Raw genomic sequence first — 19,524 nt, 5'->3', positions numbered from 1 at the left:
TGGGAAGGTTTATCTCTACAAGAAATCCATGATTTAGTAGAAAATAACAGAGAACCTTGGAGTTGGAGTGGACCTGGAGTTTCACAGGCACATCAGATATCATGGAGATTCCCACAGGAATGAATGGACTTCCGGTTGCCTCGTCTCACTACACATACGTAAGTGAAACGAGTCGTTAACTCAGAGACAAAGAAACAGATGATTAATATCAAACTATTTTCCTGTGTAACCCTTCAGTGCCTGAATGTGTACACTTTAACAATGTGAGGTTAAAAGCAAATAAACTGATTCTAAATCAAACCAGCTGTGTGACGTGAATTGTTCAGGTGTAGTTGACCATGAATGAAAGTGACCCGTGTTGATGACAAACTAATGAGTTTAAAACATAACCATGTGTGGCTGTGACCATCACACATGTACATATGAAAAGGATCAGACATGTTATATCTGTCTTTCTATGATCACTGCTTCTCCCTCCCTCCTTTCTATTGGTGCATCACTTCCTGTTTTTTGACCAATAGGCTTGCCCATTGGAGAGTCGTCCTCTCACTCAGCTCATCAGTGTTACACAACACAGGTGTGTAAGCTACTACAGACAAGGACCCTGATGAAGAGTCATTGACCCTGATGAAGACCTGGGAGTCACAAAGCGTTCGTCTTTTTATTCTATGCTGCCATGTAAAATAAAGGCACAAACCCTACAGTGTGCCTTTGAAGAAGACTTGCATTTTATATTTCTTGATTGAGAGTATACTTCATTCACACAATGAGCCCCTCACAAGAATAAATCAGGCAAGTGTTGTCATTTATAACCTAAAATTAATTCTCAATGCTTTATTGTTCCTTCAGAATAAAACAGCAGCTGCACATCTGTCTCTGTGCACACAGGAAGAGGATATATCAGGCTGTAGATACACACTCAAGACTTGTTAGACACATTCACTGTTAGAGTCTAATTATAATAAATATAAAATATACAGACTGAGACTTTAAACCAATCAGAGCTGATCACATGGCGTTAGAGGAGGAACGTCTATTTGATGACTTTAAAGGATGACGGTTGGTTTTTATCACTGGAGGAAAATAAGTAACGTAAAGAAAAATGAGCTCAGAGAACATGTCTGAGCTCACATGAGAACATGTTGGACCGCAGGGCAAACGTCTCTGTCTGTGCATTCCTGCGTTGCTGACTCTACATGTCAGCATCCGTCATGTTAAGAACATGTTAACCGTCTCCTCTCTGGCAGGTTTGAAGTCGTCTCCTCATCATGTCAGACTGCTGCACAGCTGTGGACCATGTGAAGACACAACTTCAGTCCCGCAAAGGCTTCAATCCACAGCTGAGGATGAAATTCTGTGACAGCTGGACAGAGATGTACGAACCATCATCATCCTCACTGTGACCTCGTCACATGTCCACGTTTGGTCATGGACTTTCCACGTCCACATATGACGTCCAAGGTACCCTGGGTGTGTTGGTTGTTGACATTCTGGGACGCCGTGTCAACTTCAGCCTGTTACATGCATTGTCTGTTTTCAAAATACACTTCTGTTTTCACAGGAAATGTACAGTTTGCATACAGTCTCTTTCAAAATAAAAGCACTACGTCAGTACAACATTGCCAACTGACACCATCACGTGGTTGGGTTTACAAAAAAGAACCGGGTTTGACTTTACAGTCTTACGGAAAGTGAACACCAACCTCTCAGGTGAAAGATGGTGGTTGTTGGACCCATCTGCAACACCTCCCACGCAATCTACTCGAACTTCTGCTGCCTCATCTTTTGTTGTTGTCCCCCCACGTTTCCCCCAACGCTGTCGAGCGCTGTTAAACAGTAACAGCAACCGGCCACGCATCATGTTGACGTGAAAGAGTGTACTGTAAATTAATATCAATGGTATCTGAATGAGAAGAGCAGGAGTCTTCTTCTTTGTTGGTGTTTTACAGCACTTGGCGTCCTTCAAGTGACATTACTTCCTCCTTCTGGTGTTACCCGATACTGTTATCCTGATCTCCTCCAGTCCTCTGAGTCCTGTCATTTTCAAAAACCTAAATATCACCTCTCTCCGCTCCATCGTGTCGCCACTCTCAAGCACTCCCTTAATCCTGTCCTCCCTTCATCCTCCCCTCTGTAATCCTGTCATCATCACCCTTCTTTCCTCCTCATATTTCCTGCACAAATACGAGCATTGATCACCGACTCTTTTCTACAGTGACCAGTTGGATTTTTTCCTGATACAAAAACTGTGCTTTTCAAGCTGTTGTGACCTGTCCCAAAATATGTGTGTATGGTCTCTGACCAGACCACAGCTCCTCCACGTCACCTGAGGGATATTAAAAAATCTCATCTTGATTTTCAATTCGAACTCCTTTCAAACAGGCTGTTTCTCACTTCCTGTCTCTCTCTGCAGGACATGATGTTCATCTCCAGTCCCCATTTCTCACATGAAGTCAACGAGTTCTCCTGTTTCCAACATCTCCACCTTCAGCCTTTATTTTTCCATATTTGGTTATTTCTGTTCGTGACGTGCCAGCTCAGGCCTGCCCCAAGAAGACAAGCCTTATAAACCTGCCTCTATGATCACTGCTGTCTCACTCACACCCACCTCTCTACCTGAACTCCTCCACACAGGTGAGTACGAACTGCTCTCTACTTTCTTCACAGTCAGGAAATGAACCATTCTTTTCATTATTTAATGTGTCAGCATCATATTTTTGGTTAATACCTTGATTTGTTCAGCCAACAGTCTAAAACTCAAACTGATTCAGTACTTTGATAAAACAGTTCAGCAGCTGATGGTTTCAGCTCTGATGTTCAAGATGATTGTTATTTTAAAGATGATATCCGGTCTCAGGATGCAGCTTCTGAATATCAAACTGTATGTCATTTGAAAAAGGAGCCTAACATCAGGCACGTGCACAGACAGACCCCAGGTGGTGCTCAGACACGTGCCCTTTGTCCTCTGACTAGACAAGTGCCCTTTTTGCAAGAGATGTTTTTTCTAGTTCTTTTAATCACTTTTTGAATTTGGCCCATGGCATCAATTCTCAGTTAAAAGCGTGCAACTGCATCTGAGTCGAGCCCCTGCCTCTTTAACTTCCCTGGTCAGAGCCAGCACAGTTACACAAACACAAATGGAGCAGCCTGCAGAGCAACTTCACGTCTCCCTGACCTGCCTTCATTGACAGAAAGGTAGCAACAGTGTTTGCTTTGAGCTGCAGCATTGTTTGTCACTGCAAGTCAAATCAGGTGACTCAAGTCCTCCACCTGTACATGGGCTGTACATCCTAGTCCAAACAGTCCTGTACACAGGAAGCTGTCAGCATCATACAGGAGTTTATTAGTCCAACATTTAGTTTTTCTTTCCTGCTCATTTTTATAAAAATGATCTCCATGAAGAAAATCATGAATCTGTTTCTGTGCTCACTTTGAATTCGACTGGATCTCACATCATAAATTGTCACACAACTCAAAATGTTAAATAGCAGCTTTGTGATGATGCATCTCAACATTAAAATATGAAGAGACAGTAATAAAGGAGGCTACATAAACAACAGGACAGGACCTCTGACAGATGAGTCTCCTCTCCAGCAGGTTTGAAGTCGTCTCCTCATCATGCCTGGCAGCAGCAGAACTCTGGACGATCTGAGGAACCTCTATCAGACCAGAAAAGGTTTCGATTCACAGCAGACGACCAAGTTCTTTGACGGCTGGGCGGCGACATATGAGGAGGTCAGAAACTCATTCTCCGTCAGGTCTGATGGAGACTTCAGCAAACAGCAAAAAAGTCCTCTAAGTCTCAAACACACGTTCTCTGTAACCTTTAAAAGGTGACGACAGATCTGACAGCTTAAAACAGCAGGAACCTCATCTTATCTTACCTGATCTGATCTCACCTCAGCATTAGTTCAGGCAGGACACGATGTCAAGCTCAGCTCAGAGAAAGGCTGTAAATCCTCACATGGTAGAAGCTGTTCAAAAATGACAAGAACAATTAAACGATTATCAGATCTGTTTTAGTTGATAGACTAATTACTAATTTTTTTTTTGTCACACTGACAAACACGCTGACCTTTAACATGTTACATCAACAGGATATGGAGACACTCAAATACAGAGAGCCACAGATGTTGGTAGATTTCCTGAATGCCAACTTCTCTGGGAGTCGTGAGGAGGCGCAGGTTCTGGACGTCGCCTGTGGGTCTGGACTGGTCGCTAAAGTGGTGAGCAAGAAACGTTTCACTTTAAAGGAGAATCTCAGTGTTCCTGGATAATTAAACTAAACTGTAGAGTATATCACATTAGTGTTTGGATGGTGGGAATGGGTCTGAGCTGTGCCTTCATAAACTGTCCCATGTTAGTCGTCTTTTCTGGTGTGAAAGTCAAATAAGTGTCACAATGTAGGAAAGTCTCCACCTCACACACAGCAGAGCATCATAAAACTGACCGTCATCTTCTTCTTCTTGTGTTCATAGATGGCTAAAGTGGGCTTCAGGCACTTTGTTGGAGTGGACAGCAGTAAAAACATGCTGGACCAAGCTGCACAGAGCGGCCTCTATCAGGACCTCAAACTGGCCTTACTGGGAACAGAACCACTGCCTGCACAGACTGGTACACCACACACACTCTTCATACACTCTTCACTCACTCAGCTGATTAGAGTTAGACAGGACGAGGTTCACAGGAGGAGGTGGGGAATGAAGCTTCACTGAGCTCCTCTTTAACTGAACTCATTATTGAGGACATTGTAACCATGGTGACGTGGACTTTAGCAGGACAAAGACAAAAGAGACGGGCCAAAGCCTCTACAGGGAGGCGTCGGAGAGTGCAGGAGGTGAATTAGAGTCAAAGCTCTTCCTCCTGACACACATATTGATTCATTCACTGTGACTTCCAGGATATCATTATCTCTGAGGTCCGTCCACAATATACGTCTCTAAATCTACTAAAATAACATATAAAAAAGATGCTGCCTGAGAATCACCTCATCAAAAAGATAATCCACAATGAGCTTTGCACAGTTATTGTCTTTTACTGCAGCAGAGCCCAGACGCCCTGGTCTACTGTCCCATCCATGACAAAATGAAACCTTTGCCCTTTGTTTCATTATCACATTTTCCCACCACTGCAACGCTGCGTCTGTGAGATGGCAGCTGAATCAGGCTGCTTAGACCGAACAGACGAATATTCAGACTCACTCTTAATCTAATCAAATCAAAAACAGATAATCATGTGACTAACTGACAGACAGCATGGAGTGGTGAGTGGTCTGTTTACTGCAGCAGAGCCCAGGCGCCATGTTCACCTGCAGCAGCTCAGATCTATCAAAGAAGCTAACTCCTCCTCTCTTTGGTTTCAGGTGCGTTTGATGTTGTCATCATCGTCGGTGCTTTACGTGAATGTTCTGTGCCGGTCAGCGTTGTCAGGGAGCTCTACCGGGCCACCAAACCAGGTAACCACCCAAAATACTTTGTTTTCTGAGCAAGTGCGCTGGTGTATGGAGCTTGTTATTAAACTGCCCCATCTGGTGAGGCTACTTTTCCAAATAACACGTGACATCAGTATATCTCTGTCTCCTCTCCTCCATCTTCATACTGTCTCTCAGCTCTTTCCTCGGCCCTTGTTGTGTCTGTTTCTCTGGTGTCCACTGTAAATCCACTAAACATTTACAGTCTATGAGTGAGGCATGTGAGAGATGCGTCAAGTAGTGCAGTGTAGCCAATCAGAGGCAGAGACGGGAGGGTCTTACCAAGAAAAGCCAATAGCAAAGCAGCCAGCAGAATAAACTGAAGGATTTGTATGTGATGTCATACAGGAAGTGCTTCCCTTGTCTACATGCCTCGGTGTGGCGCTGGCGTCAGTCACATGACTTATTCTCAGTTTTATTATCCTGACTTTTATCCAGACCTTCACAGAAAAACAGTCGCTGCACTTCAGAGCTTTTCCTCGAAAAACAGCTTCTAACTTTTGTGGACGCAATTCATCATCTTCACTACTGAAAAGATATTTGACTCAGAAAGTAGTGACGTCACCACCACGCTACTGAGAAATAGATTTAAGTTAGTGACATTGAAGCTACTTGAAGTGAAGCTACTGCCCAACACTGTTGTTAACACAGTGCTGCTGTTGTGTTTCTATCTGTGCGCTGTCAGTGTCCTCTTTTAGCTCAGCGACGTGATCTGATTAATGTTTCTTTCAATGTCTGAAACAATGGGCAGTCATGGTGTGCATGACTGTGGCATGTATAGCGTGTGTTAACTGCATGAGTTCTACGGTCAATGCGCAAGTTAGCAGTTGTGTGAAGTTGCTGAGAATTACATGTACAGCTCAAATTTTACATGAACTACTGTGCACACGGCACTTTGGGCCCTGCCAACTCTGGTGATGTGTTCTCAAGGTGGTATGAACTGAAGTACACACTGATGGTTGTAGTTTGTGGTATAAAAGTGTCTGTTTGGGAAAAAGAAACTACAAAGTGTCATTTTATGCAGATGATTACATGTTATATGTCGGTAACCCTCCAGATTTAGTCTCGAATGTCGTGTCTGTTCAGACTTGTCGGTGACAAATGACAATAACGACAGCTACATCGGCATCAACCTGAGTCTGATTGTTGTTTTTCTTTACTGCTGTTTTTCTGTTTATTATTGATGTTTGTCTGTAAACCAAATGCCCCCCCAAGACATTAAAGCTTTACTACTCTGCTGTATTCTACTCCACTCTAACCCCTGAGTCTTACAGGAGGAGATGCTATGAGAGGGTGAACCTTATTCTTCTCCTTTTCTGTCCTAAAAATTAATCCAATAATTAATTTTTCTGCAGGAGGTTATGTTTGCATGACGAGAGTGGACACAAAGACGGAGCCTGGAGAAGAATACAAGGTGTCTTTTGAGAAAGAGCTGCAGCTGATGGAGGAGGAGGGGCTGTGGGTCAAAGTGAACACCAAGCAGAAGAACAATTACCTATTAGACCCTTTTAATCGCTATGAAAAAGAGCAGAAGGAGCAATACATCGGTGGGACCATGTACATGTACAAGTCACTCAAGTAGTCACTCTACACCTGTAGACATTCCTTCACTGTCTGATCTGTAGATTCAACACAATGTCACTAAACACACCAAAGTTTATGTGGACATTTTGATCCTTCAGCACAATCAAGCCCCGAGCTATGATCGGACAGTTGATTGTTTTTCAGTGATACGTGACTTTGCTGTGTCCAGACCTGGACGGTTCAGTCACAATGATAAACATTCATTTATTAAAAACAAAAGGAATAATAATTGTCATCAAATGTATGTTTTTCATGCAATCATGACAATAAATATAAACATTACAAGAGAAACAATGTGTTTTGTTTTTCACTTTATTTCTGTGTTTAACTGGTTTTCATTTTACCCTCCTGTTTTATGTTGTTTTTTTGTTTTTTTTGATAAAAATTTGGGCGTGTGATACAACTTTTGTACACCTGGTGTTCGTGGTCAGAAATAACTGTAAATGAATGGCTGAGACTATGATTGGCATTTAAAACTGAATTTAGGCACATGCCCATTCAACAGATGGACACACCTCCTCTCCCAGACCCCCACATGCATCATTAAAATATTATCAGACTCGTATATCAGTTTGTTCTCAGTCAGCTGCTGCTTTAATTATGATAGATTAATTTATTAAAATACTTTACAGGAGATCTGTAATTCATGTTCATGGTTCAGCCTCCATTTGACATGAACTCTCATGTAAATCAGCATCAGATCAGTTTGCTGCTGCTGCAGAGCAGACCTGTTGCCTCAACTTCTTCTTCTCCTCCTTTGGCTGTTCCCTTTAGGGGTCTCCACAGCGAATCATCTGCCTCCATCTAACCCCATACTCTGCATCCTCTTCTCTCACACCAGCTGACAACTGTCCTCTTTCACTACATCCATAAATCTCCTCTTTGTTGTCTCAACTACACAGGCTGAATAACTTGTGTCTGGTGACTCTCCAGGTGAGCAGGATACAGTCTGATGGCTCCTCTGGCAACGAGGGACGCGCTCAGCTAACCAGAAAGCCCTACAGGTATCCTGTACGGGACCGTCCCGTAATGAAATCTCTTACTGAATCAATACGGGACGCAGTTTGTCCCGTTTTTCTGCTCACCCTCCTCTACCTCATAAACTGTTTTCACATGACATGAGAAATAGTAAACCAAGACTTTCACGAGACAAAGCGGAGAAATATTAAATCAGAATTTGCGGTGGAGAATATGACAGGTGTGCCACTCAGAATCACCGTTGCCATGGTTACAGAGACTCTGACGGTCAGGACCACTGACAGCACGCTCACTGACGCACTGACTTGACTGCTGCTTGATAAAGTTATGATAAGGTCTCTTATGGCCCGAGTGTTAAACTACAGAGCGCATGGATTCAGAGAGCCTCATGTGCACTTGATCCTGTTTTACATGTCTCAGTCATTGTGGAGCTCGTGAGACACAAAGTGATGCAGACACACCCTTCAGTTTTTAATACTTTTATCAATTATTATGTTTTATTGACTTACACAGCCTTCTGGCTCAGGTTGTACAGATTTTAGGGACATGAAGTGTTCAAAGGTACTCCAGGAAATGACATCACAATAAGCAACAATACCAAAGTTGGCACTGGAGGACCATTTCCACTCAAGAGTTCAAAGTGTTCACATCACCATAACGATAACCACAGAATAAAAGATTTAAATGTTTTTAACATAATAAAAAGCACACAGTGATCATGACATTATGTTCAGATGAGGAGCGCTAAATTGAATAAAAGGTGTCTGTGTGAGTTATAGAGACACAGAGACAGATGGGTTTGTTGTGCGAGTCTTATTCAGGCCAGCAGCTCAGGTGTGCAGCTTCTTCTCACACACCCAGTAGTGCTGTTCTTCACATATCCCCAGGAACCAGGTCCTCAAGGGCCGCGAGCCTTGGTCAACATATGCACAAGCCCAAGTCTGATACCTCCAATCATTGGGGTTCTGATTATTCCAGTTTCTACAAAACAAACAGAGTTTTGGTGATTTGGTGAGGGCGGACTGTGTTTGTCTGAATATGTGTCTGTGTTAGCTCTGTGATGAGCTGGTGACCTGTCCAGGGAGTATCCTGCTTTCGCTCCCTGCAATCATTCACACCCCAACGGGTTCTGTTCTGCTTACCGCACATCATTTTGAACCATTCACAGTACTTTGACCAAAAGTAATTTTTCTGGAAATAAACGGGTTGAAATAAACCGAAATTTCCCTTTAACACCAGGTATAAACAGGCTCATATTTACGTAACATCTGTGGGTGTGTGACAGACAAATTCACTGTATGTAGTTTACATATTTTGTCATTATATCAATTTTTTGTATGGAATTGTTCCCTATGGATTAAAGTGCTCTAAAGTTATGAATGGTCCAGAGTGCGCTCTGGCGCTCAGAGTGTGTACTCACAAACACACCTGACTGTAGAACAATAAAGTTCATGTAACATTGTGTTACTTTCACTTGACAGGAGAGGACAGAGACGCAGGGGGCGGGGCACCAAGGCCACAGGGGCCGATGGGCAATGCGTGTAACTGCTGTTTTAATATAAGTTCAGTTGCAAAATTTCACTGTGTAATTTGGACATACTTGACAATATAATATAACATCAGTGTGATGAAACTTTACACAGCTGTTAATCAGGATCATCATTATGTTCATAAACATTCAAAAAGCCTTACTCATAAGACAGTGCGCCTCCATCCACCCATGTCCACGTCCATGAGTTGGTGCACGGATCTTTGTAACCACTCAAACCCATCCACACTTTGGCAGCTGGTCCAAAACTACGCACAGTCCTCTGTTGGGAAGGAAGTGAAGTTAAAACACTTAATTCATTATGCTTACTCAGGTCAACCCAACACGGACTCACTCTTAAGTCATCAAAATCCGGCGCTTGGTCAATGACTTCCAGCGTCAGACGCAGACAAAAAAGCTGTCCTTTCACGTCGGCATCATACGTGGCTGGTTGCCCTCATTGTTTAATGGCACCCGGCAATGTCAGGGGAAACACAGCAGGACAACAATGAAAGTTAAGGTGGCAGAAGTCGGGGTAGGGCCGGTGGGAGGGGTGATGGATGGGTCCAACAACCACTGACATTCATCCGGGAGGTCAGTGTTAGCTTAATGTAACATTGTAAAGCCAAACCCTGTTCTTTCTTCCTAAATGTAACCACGTTTGTTGTTTAAGGAAAGAAAATGTCAATTGGTGGTGTTGTACCGACATAGTGCTTTTATTTTGAAAGAGACTGTATGCAAACTGTACATTTCCTATGAAAACAGAAGTGTATTTTGAAAACAGACAATGCATGTAACAGGCTGAAGTTGACACGGCGTCCCAGAACGTCAACAACTAATGCTCAAAGGGATGTAATTTGTCAACATGGAAAGTCCATGACTAAACGTGGACATGTGACGAGGTCGCAGTGAGAACGTGTTGGTCAACCACGAGCCAACTGGCTGCAGAGTAATACACCATATCAGATTTATACAAATACCTCCTCTGCTTCATCATTGAAGATCACCAGATGAGATCCTTGGCTTGCACAGTTTTGATTGGCGTACTCCCAGGTGTTTCTCACAGAGGAATGCTGATAACATGTGGACATGTATGTTCTCCATCCCCGGGGACATCTTGGGGTATTTCGCTCTGCTCAGGGACAAGCACAGGACACTTTATTTACTGTTTATAGAAATAATCTGGGTCAGATGCTGGTTTTCATTTTTATGCCGATGACACTGTTATATACTTATGCACTTTAACTCTTGTGCAGGCCACTGAACACTTGAAAAAATGCTTTTAATGTTGTAAAGAAAAATCCCTACTCTGATTGAAAGTCCTTCTTAATGCAGATAAACCAAATTTATGTTGTTTTCCAACACAAGGAACAGACCTGCCTCGGTCCACAGCTTTGAATCCACCCACTCCACTGAGTCCGAGCTGACTGATCCGTCTGCATCGTGACATTAAACACTGGTTTTTCAATTAAAATAAAAAACAACCAATGAGCATCGTGGTGGGAATCAATTAGCCAATCAGTGCCACGGGCAGGATTAACACCATTGTCGAGTATTGTCAAGTGGTGCACCGGAACCAATGGGGAGTAATAACAACAATGGCGAGCACAAGACAGTCGCTGCTATCGAGGCTGTTCTAAATTGAAATGTCTTAAGAAAAAGCGTGTTGACCAATTCTAATAGTTCATTTTAAAGCCGACACTGTCTGATACCAATGACGTACCGATATAATCATGCATTCCTACTCACTTCCCATAACAGCCGCCACCACACTACGTCACATATTCACGTAATGTATAAAAGCAGAAGGATTGGCCAGTACAGGTCATGGAAAATGAGAACTGTGCAAGTTTGTGGAGTTAATTTGCCTTACTTGACATTACACATCATTTGATGTGACTGTTCCGCGAGCACTCGTCTAGAATTTAATTTAATTTAATTGATTTTAATTTTATATACTTTATTAATCCCTCAGAGGAGAAATTCAATTTTTTCACTTTTTTGTCATTAACACACAGGTCCGAAAGACACACACATGCACAAGCAGGACCTATACACACGGGCAAAAATCCCATTTCATAGTTGGGGGGGAGGGAAAAAAAGTTGTAGCCTGTCTTTTATACAACATCTTTTACCGCAATTTGACGCTTTAATCTTCTCTCTGTCTCCCCGTGCGCAGTAGTGTGAATATTTATGCTATTAAGTAAAGGGAGAAAACATGTCTCTCATTGTTTAATAGCAGCAAAACAATAAGGCTTCATTCATCAAAGACAGAAACTCAATCGCTCTCCTCTCCCTCTTTTTTCTCTGGCTCAGGTGTGTGGAATGGATCCTTCGTCTCTGGCTGGCTGCAGGAGCAAACCGTTTTTGTTTGTTTTTTTTCGTTTTTTTACCGGCAGTGAGATCATAACTTTAAAAATGTTTGAAAGAAAAGTAACCAAAGAAAATGTGTAATACTGAATATTTTGTTTGTTTACAAGGTATTTTGAATTTTGAAACCTGTTTTGTTGACCTGTTCGTAATAAATTATTTTTTTTGGACTTTAAACATTTATCTCAGCATTGCAAGTTATTGATAACGAGAGAGTCAAGACTCAAGCCAGCAGCAGCCACATGTAGAAAAGTGGATATACAGTGAATATCTATACTTATGAGAAATGGCTTAACAACTAAACATTTCCTGCAATTAAACTAGTCGCGCGTAATGGCTGCTCCTTGTCGGTTAAACTGCACGTCTGTCATGTTTGTCTCACTGACAGGTGGAGAGCCTACAGATATTAACTACGAGCCGCTCCGCCACTGACTGCTCTTGTCCTGTCCTCTCCCTCTTCTTTCTCTCCTGTCCTTTCTATCACTAAACTCTGAGCTTAATCATTAGCTTTTAGCTTAGCAGCACTCGTAATTGAGTAGGCTTTTGAACAATGCAGGAGAAATGTTGCAGACAGTTTATAATATCAGCCTGGGCCTGGGGCTTGTTGTAACAGTAAATGGGATGTGTTGTAACTTGTGTAAGTTAAACTGTGTCTGTGTGAGTGAACATCTTACCCTGCGATGCGCGATGTGGACAGCTGGGTCCAGCCACACACTGCTGCCAAGCAGCCCCGCCCGTTGGAAAGAGTGTGGGATATACCTCTACTAGGAATGGGAGGGGGGGACTAAATCTTTTAAGGTTTAAATAGCACATTATTGCGCTTACATTGTGCTTTCAATAAATACTACTGCATTGTTCAAAAATTATTAATTGTGTCTCAAATTATTCTAGGGAGGGGGACAGCTTTACTGCAGAGGGGGTCATGCCCCCCCCCCCCCCCCCGGGATTTCCACCCCTGCCTATACATGCACAAAGTGGAGACATTTATTCTCCGAACTGCTTGAAGGAGCTGATGAAGATTATTGACCTTCAAACAGATTATGTATTCTCTATGTATCTTTCACCCAGGTATGTGTGGGTAATGTATCCTATAATGAATCTGTTTAAGTTTTATTTTACTAAAATTAGCGAGCTCTCCTGGTATTGTATCAGTGCAAAAACATAAATGTAACTCATACTATCCAGTCAAAGTTTTAAAAGGTTATTTGATTTATAATTCAGTTGAGTTCTGGTAGATTGACTTGCTGGTAGCGCTACAGGAAAGTCAGGGGACCATTAAAGTCAGAAGGATTCAACTCCCGTGGACCANCCTATACATGCACAAAGTGGAGACATTTATTCTCCGAACTGCTTGAAGGAGCTGATGAAGATTATTGACCTGCTGGTAGCGCTACAGGAAAGTCAGGGGACCATTAAAGTCAGAAGGATTCAACTCCCGTGGACCATGAATGTCTGACAAAATGTCTCATATCAAGATACTTCAGTCTGAACTGACTGATCGACATCCTTTAAAATATTGGAATTAATTAAAGTCAACTCACCCCACACAAGATCCTCTATCTTATTCTGTAGTTCAGTGACCTTCTCGTTTAACACCCTTTGTTCTACAGTCAGGAGGCGCTTATCGGCCTGTAGCTCTTCATCCTCCTTTGTCATCTGGTCTTTAACCTGACGCAGTTGGTTTCTCTCTTCAACCAGCTGTTTTTTCTCTCGAACCAGTTGGTCTCTCTCTTCAACCAGCTGTTTTTTCTCTCGAACCAGTTGGTCTCTCTCTCGGACCAGTTGCTCTGTCTCTTCAACCAGCTGTTTTTTCTCTCGAGCCAGTTGGTCTCTCTCTTCAACCAGCTGTTTTTTCTCTCGAACCAGTTGGTCTCTCTCTCGGACCAGTTGCTCTCTCTCTTCAACCAGCTGTTTTTTCTCTCGAGCCAGTTGGTCTCTCTCTCGGACCAGTTGTTTTTTCTCTCGAACCAGTTGGTCTCTCTCTCGGACCAGCTGTTTTTTCTCTCGAACCAGTTGGTCTCTCTCTTCAACCAGCTGTTTTTTCTCTCGAACCAGTTGGTCTCTCTCTCGGACCAGTTGGTCTTTCTCTCGGACCAGTTGGTCTCTCTCTCGGACCAGTTGGTCTCTCTCTCGGGCCAGTTGGTCTTGGACGTCGCTGTCACCAGCTAACATTATGGTGATGTTGCCAGTTGAGATGTTGTCGGACTTTTCAGAACACGCACCTAGAAAGGCAAACACACGTGAAGTTTATAAATAAATAAATAAATAAATAAATAAATAAAATAAAAAATCTGTCAGGAGCTGCAAAACATATTTGAGCCTTATATTTTTTGTAACATAGCCTAGTAAGTTTAATTCAGCCTATCAACATTACAAATAGAACTAAATGAGCATTTACTGATGTTTTACCACAAGGTGGCGACTCTGCAGGACGCTGTTCATGACTATTTGGTTTTTTAAAGGTCCAGGTAGGATTTACAGGAACATATTGACATATATACAATAATATAACAAGTTTTCTTTTGTGGGGGCGTCGGTGGCTTAGTGGTAGAGCAGGCGCCCCATGTACAAGGCTGTTGCCGCAGCGGCCCAGGTTCGACTCCAGCCTGTGGCCCTTTGCTGCATGTCATTCCCCCTCTCTCCCCCTTCACGCCTGTCTATCCTGTCAAATAAAGGCTAAAAATGCCCCAAAAATGTCTTTAAAAAAAAAAAAGTTTTCTTTTGTGTACAATCACCTGAAAATAGCAGTCGTGTTTTTGGACCTCAGAATGAGCTGTTTATATCTGCATGTTTCTACAGTAGCCCACAAAGGACAAACTAAACACTGGCTCTATATAGGAACATTCACATTTTTGCATCGTAGTTAGCAGCCCCTCCCCAACAAGAGCGTCGGAGAAACATTGATTTGTATCGTGGAACTGCATCATTCAGTGTTACTATGACACAGTCTGTTTGTTTCTGAGAGGAAGAGACCTCGGTGATGATTCAGCTCCCGAACAATGAACACTGAAGGAAATTCTTACAGGGAGAAGTTTTAGCTGGTTGCAGTCTGCAATCGTCACCACTAGACGCCACTAAACTCCTGTGATTATTCACACTGGACCTTTAAATTAACAGTGTTGGAGGTGAAAGCAAACACATCTGTCCACACATTATTTAATTTTCTGTTTTCCTCCGACACATCCTTTTTTGGATGTTGAATACATAGTTAGCATTGCTAGCGAGACTCAAGACTGACCACTGCTACTGACACATGACACACATTTTAGTTGACAAACTGTTAAATATACAGTATATAAATAAATAAATAAAAACTATTTGGAGCAGGTTGCACCAGCTGGTCTTTACTAAGCCTGGTCCTTACTGCTAAGTCAGTCTTTGCTAACACAAGTCCTCAGAATGGGCTTTAGGGCAGTTGCACCAACCAAACTTAGGCCTAGTCTTCTTAACTACATCCAGTCTTAGTGATGCACGTTCATGTTAACGTCCAGCGACTCGGGCTGTTGCCTAGCAGCGCATGTGTCACTAGGATACATACATTCTCATTTATCATTTGCAGCAAAGTCGTGATGGAGGATCAGAGTAAAAAAGAAATTTCCCAGACATCAGATATGAAGATTAACGCAGCTGTACAGGAGAGGTGTGTCTGTGTTTGACTGACAGCAGCTGGCAGGTGGAGCTCCAGAGGGAACGTGACAGAGTAAAGACCACAGCAGCGTCTGAACGGACCAAAGTCACATCCACAGGTGAATCTAGATGCTGCTGCAGCTGACCAGCTCTGGTAACCAACATTACCAGTGCACTTTCACCCGTAAACGTTTCTTTGGTCGCTCGCTCAACAGGCCGAGGTGAAGGACAAGATGTGTGTTTATTTTTGTAAGTTTAGAAGAAAGCTAATGTGGGTTGTTGTTCAAAGTTTATGTTTCTTGTTCATCAGGCTGCTGATTTATAGAAATGGTCGAGACTTTGACTTTACGCCTGCGCCTGAAAAGGCACAAGATTTACTTCTAATCTTAGCGAGAAGAATGCTTAACCTTGTTTAGTTCACGATCTGAGCTGACACTGTGCGACGCTGTGTTGGGCTATAATCAGGCTGATATCATGTAGTCTGAACCCGGCATAAGAGAAGTCAGGTTTCAGGGCAAGTTAAACAGTGCGTGTCCTGCTTCATGTAAAACACAGCTACAGAGGCTTCTCCACCCTGACGAGGAACAGATTTCTGAAACTGAATACTTCTTGTGTTGTTCATCTTTAAAGATACTGAAAATTGTGCAAACCATTGCCAGTCAGCAGCTGTATCAGACGCCTGTCTGAACATGTTGTTGTTGCTAAGGCACGACCAGAACAGCTGATTTGTAAATGGTTTGTAAGGCAGAGGACAACTGAACCTGCCCCCCGTCTGGTGTGCTGTTTTAGAGAGCGGTCCGGAAAACGGAAGTCGCCATCTTGTTTACTGCGGTGTGGACACGCTACGTTTCCCGATGTTTATGGACTGTTTTGGAAGATGCTGACAGATAAACAGGCTGTGTCTCATGATAGCCTTGAGAGAAACCCGTTGGATGTCATGTAGTTAACGTTCCGCCGTTAACACTGTTTGTGCTCCGGAACAGATGCACACGTTAGTATGCTTTATAATTCTGCACATTCATTGTAATATTTTGACCTGTGAATGTAAGACTGTTAACTGAATATGTGAACTTGTTGTGTTATAGGGTCGAGAGAACCACTATAGTTATTTTTGCACTCTGTTGCCAGCCTGAACTATTCAGTTGTATTTTTGATAGTAGTCTGCAGAGATATATTTTTTTGTACTAGACTGGAAGACTCATTTTGCACACTTGTGTACTAGCATCCTGATTTCAGTTGTCCACCTTGGAGAGGGGTTAGGCACCAGTAGCTCAGGGTTATCAGTATCGCTACTGTGTGAATGTAACAGATTAATTTAGGCAGGTCTAAAGGGTTACATAGTACAGAGCAGAGTGTTAGGGGTTACTGGTTTTTGTTTATCTAAGGGGACTGCAGATACAGCAGAGAACAGTCTGCTAGTTTTATTTTGAAACTCGTATTATTTATTTTATTGTAACCAAACACCACATTCTTTTGTTCAGAATAAAGACCCCCAAAAGATATTTCTGTGTCCTGTGCTGATCCAACTCCGCCAGGCTACAGATATATATTGTGAAATGGTTTCACTGGTCCAGCCCACTTGAAGTCAGACTGAGCTGTCTGTGGCCCCTGAACTGAGGTGAGTCTGACACTCACTCACGGGGTTAAAAGTTACAACTGACACATTTCTGGAAGAATTTATTGAAAATGATGTTTGTAGTAACTTCTTGGTGAAATATATTAACACTCTCCTGCTTTTCAAATGGGTTTAATCAGCTGGACAGACGACTTCCCTGTCGTATATCTGTACTGCTCCTCGGCTGGTGTTTCTAAGGTGTGATGGTGAAGGCGGGGGCCCATCGATACTCACCTGCTTGTAGTCGGAGCGAAACATTGAGAGCAGTCTGGATGATGCACAGCAGGCCAAAGCTGACTCCCACCAACCACAAGACTTTTGACCCTCCTGCAGGAAGATACACACACACACACACACACACACCATAACTTTATTATTACTTTGAGGAAGTGGTTTTTGTCGCGCATCATTAGATTCAGTTAATTCCTTTTAATAAACTTCAGCTTTATGAAGCACCTTCAGTTTACAACAATCACATCATATTTTAGCACGTCCTCCACGACTCTGTGTTTTATGTCTGAGAATAATAACCAATGATGATGTTCAGCAGAAGAACAAAGAGGAAGTGGTTATAAATACAGGTTTCTATGGAAATGACCAAAACTATCACTGACGTCACAGTTATTAGGAATAAACTAACAAACCTTACGTGTGATTATTTTTATACAGAGCATGTAAAGTCCTGAAAGGTGACACTTTTTATCCTGCGTGCACAAGATGTTTAACATGTCGGAAAAAAACAAAACACTTTTCATGAGCTGAGTGGGTGGTGAGGTCGTTGCAGCTTCCAAATAAGTTCAACAATATCTGCCCACAGACGCCATAACAGGAGATATGATGAACTCACTGTCTGTGGTTTAACTGTACTCACTGTTTGATGATCAGGGTGCTGTGGTTGGTTTAAGAGTCAACTGATTTGCAGGATGATGCAATCAACTATTTGTCTTGATTGTTGCATTTACAAAATAAAAAAACAAAAATCTCCAAATAAACAGGCCCTCACAAATCAAAGTTAAATGAACGGGGTTTTAAAGGACTTCATCAAACAATAAAAACCAAGATCAACCAAACACACGGCGGGTAAAGACTGTAACCCTGTGGTGTCTTCACGCTCCTCGCTCACTTCAGCACACCTGCCTTCAGTTAAAGGTTCCTGAGAGGCCAGGTGGTCAGGTGACGCATTAAAGAGACTCAAAAGAAACTAGGACTTGCTAGAAATGGCTCTGACAAAGGAAATGACTTGTTTGCACATAAAGATAAAAAATGTCACCTTTCTGGACTTTAGGGGTTCCGTACTTTTATTTTGCTGCATCTCGTCTTTAAATTTTTACAGTGAACATTTGAAAGGAGCCACTGTTACTATAAATATAAAAGTACTGTTACCACACTGTGAAAATATTCCAGCAAAATGTACTTGAAGAGTCCAACAAACCCTGGACACCCAGGCCGTCCCGGAGCGTCAACAAGGATAACTAGAGCGTAATATTTGTAATATTTTGGTCATATGTGACGAGTTGGGATGAGAACGTGTCGGTACAGATGTGGTGTATTTTAACTCCTTTATACACTGCTTGGTAGTTTAATCTGCAGCGATGCATCATGGTCCATGAGATCATCATATGTTTGTGGCGTGGCTGTCCTGTGAGAACCACGTATCTCTAAACTGTCAGAAAAACAGCTTGTTTGTGACGACGACTGTTCAGCTGATCCAGGAGGGTTTTTTTATAATGGTATTTTAGCGAGTGTCCTTTTTTATGTGNTTTTTTCTGGTCATTTTGCTATTGTTGTATTGGACCACTGCACTCCTAGGTGACGTTATTGTATATGTATATTTTGTCTATGTCTTATTGTTGTACTGTATGTTGGCCATGGTGGCAATCCAGTCTCACCCTTGGGGATTATTAAAGTTAATCTAAATCCAAAAAGAGTTCATTTAAAATTAAGAAGGAGGAGAACTTTCTCAATACATGAAGGAACAACTCATCATTCAGTTGATCACGAACATTCAACATGAACACATCTGGAGATACATGCTTTTCACTGGACAGGAAGGGCCATAAAGACTGTCATCTGTGAAGTAACTAACACAGTCAGATGATGTAGAGCAGTAAAATATACAGTATTTACCTCTGAGATGGAGGAGAAGGAAGAAGCTGCATAAAACAGAAATACTCGCGTAAAGGACGAGTACGTGTATCTGTTACAGTCCATGTACTGATTCAATTCCACCACTGAGAATGAGTAGTAACGCCCACACTGACATGTGACCTGATTTTTAAGCAAGGGAATCTCCATGCATCGTGGTACTTGATCATATCAGCATGTCATTGTTATCGGCTGATATTGTCTTTA

The 19,524-nt window shown here is 42.4% G+C and overlaps 2 protein-coding genes and 2 long non-coding RNA genes across 8 annotated transcripts in view; 3 read left to right on the top strand and 1 right to left on the bottom strand.

The window, feature by feature from the left end:
* Positions 1–1,253, top strand: part of LOC126392481 (uncharacterized) — a 12,902-nt gene extending 11,649 nt beyond the window's left edge. The window contains exon 6 of the mRNA XM_050047893.1: positions 1,248–1,253. Coding sequence (XP_049903850.1) covers positions 1,248–1,253 — 6 coding nt within the window. The remainder of the gene's footprint in view (positions 1–1,247) is intronic.
* The window catches only part of LOC126391332 (methyltransferase-like protein 27), a 242,783-nt gene extending 235,447 nt beyond the window's left edge, over positions 1–7,336 (top strand). For 3 of the 5 annotated variants that reach the window (XM_050046031.1, XM_050046028.1, XM_050046030.1), the window contains exons 2-7: positions 2,414–2,634; positions 3,598–3,735; positions 4,098–4,226; positions 4,479–4,614; positions 5,363–5,455; positions 6,826–7,336. In XM_050046031.1, coding sequence (XP_049901988.1) covers positions 3,619–3,735; positions 4,098–4,226; positions 4,479–4,614; positions 5,363–5,455; positions 6,826–7,052 — 702 coding nt within the window. In that variant the 5' untranslated portion in view covers positions 2,414–2,634; positions 3,598–3,618 and the 3' untranslated portion in view covers positions 7,053–7,336. Of the gene's footprint in view, positions 1–7; positions 1,462–2,413; positions 2,635–3,594; positions 3,736–4,097; positions 4,227–4,478; positions 4,615–5,362; positions 5,456–6,825 lie in introns of those variants that run through there. The other 2 variants (XM_050046027.1, XM_050046029.1) reach the window with 2 other exon arrangements.
* A 1,252-nt stretch (positions 7,337–8,588) lies between these two features.
* Positions 8,589–10,647, bottom strand: LOC126391339 (uncharacterized). The gene is made up of 3 exons (XR_007570077.1): positions 10,541–10,647; positions 9,725–9,843; positions 8,589–9,013 (listed from the first exon to the last, which is right to left on the bottom strand). It is a non-coding gene; the product is annotated as an uncharacterized LOC126391339 (long non-coding RNA).
* Positions 10,648–15,855: 5,208 nt separating this feature from the next.
* On the top strand, positions 15,856–18,931 carry LOC126391338 (uncharacterized). The gene is made up of 3 exons (XR_007570076.1): positions 15,856–16,548; positions 17,039–17,175; positions 17,313–18,931. It is a non-coding gene; the product is annotated as an uncharacterized LOC126391338 (long non-coding RNA).
* Positions 18,932–19,524: the final 593 nt, after the last annotated feature.

This window comes from Epinephelus moara, chromosome 6, assembly GCF_006386435.1.
Source record: "Epinephelus moara isolate mb chromosome 6, YSFRI_EMoa_1.0, whole genome shotgun sequence".
Lineage (NCBI taxonomy): Eukaryota > Metazoa > Chordata > Actinopteri > Perciformes > Serranidae > Epinephelus > Epinephelus moara.
This window is presented reverse-complemented; position numbering and strand designations above follow the sequence as displayed.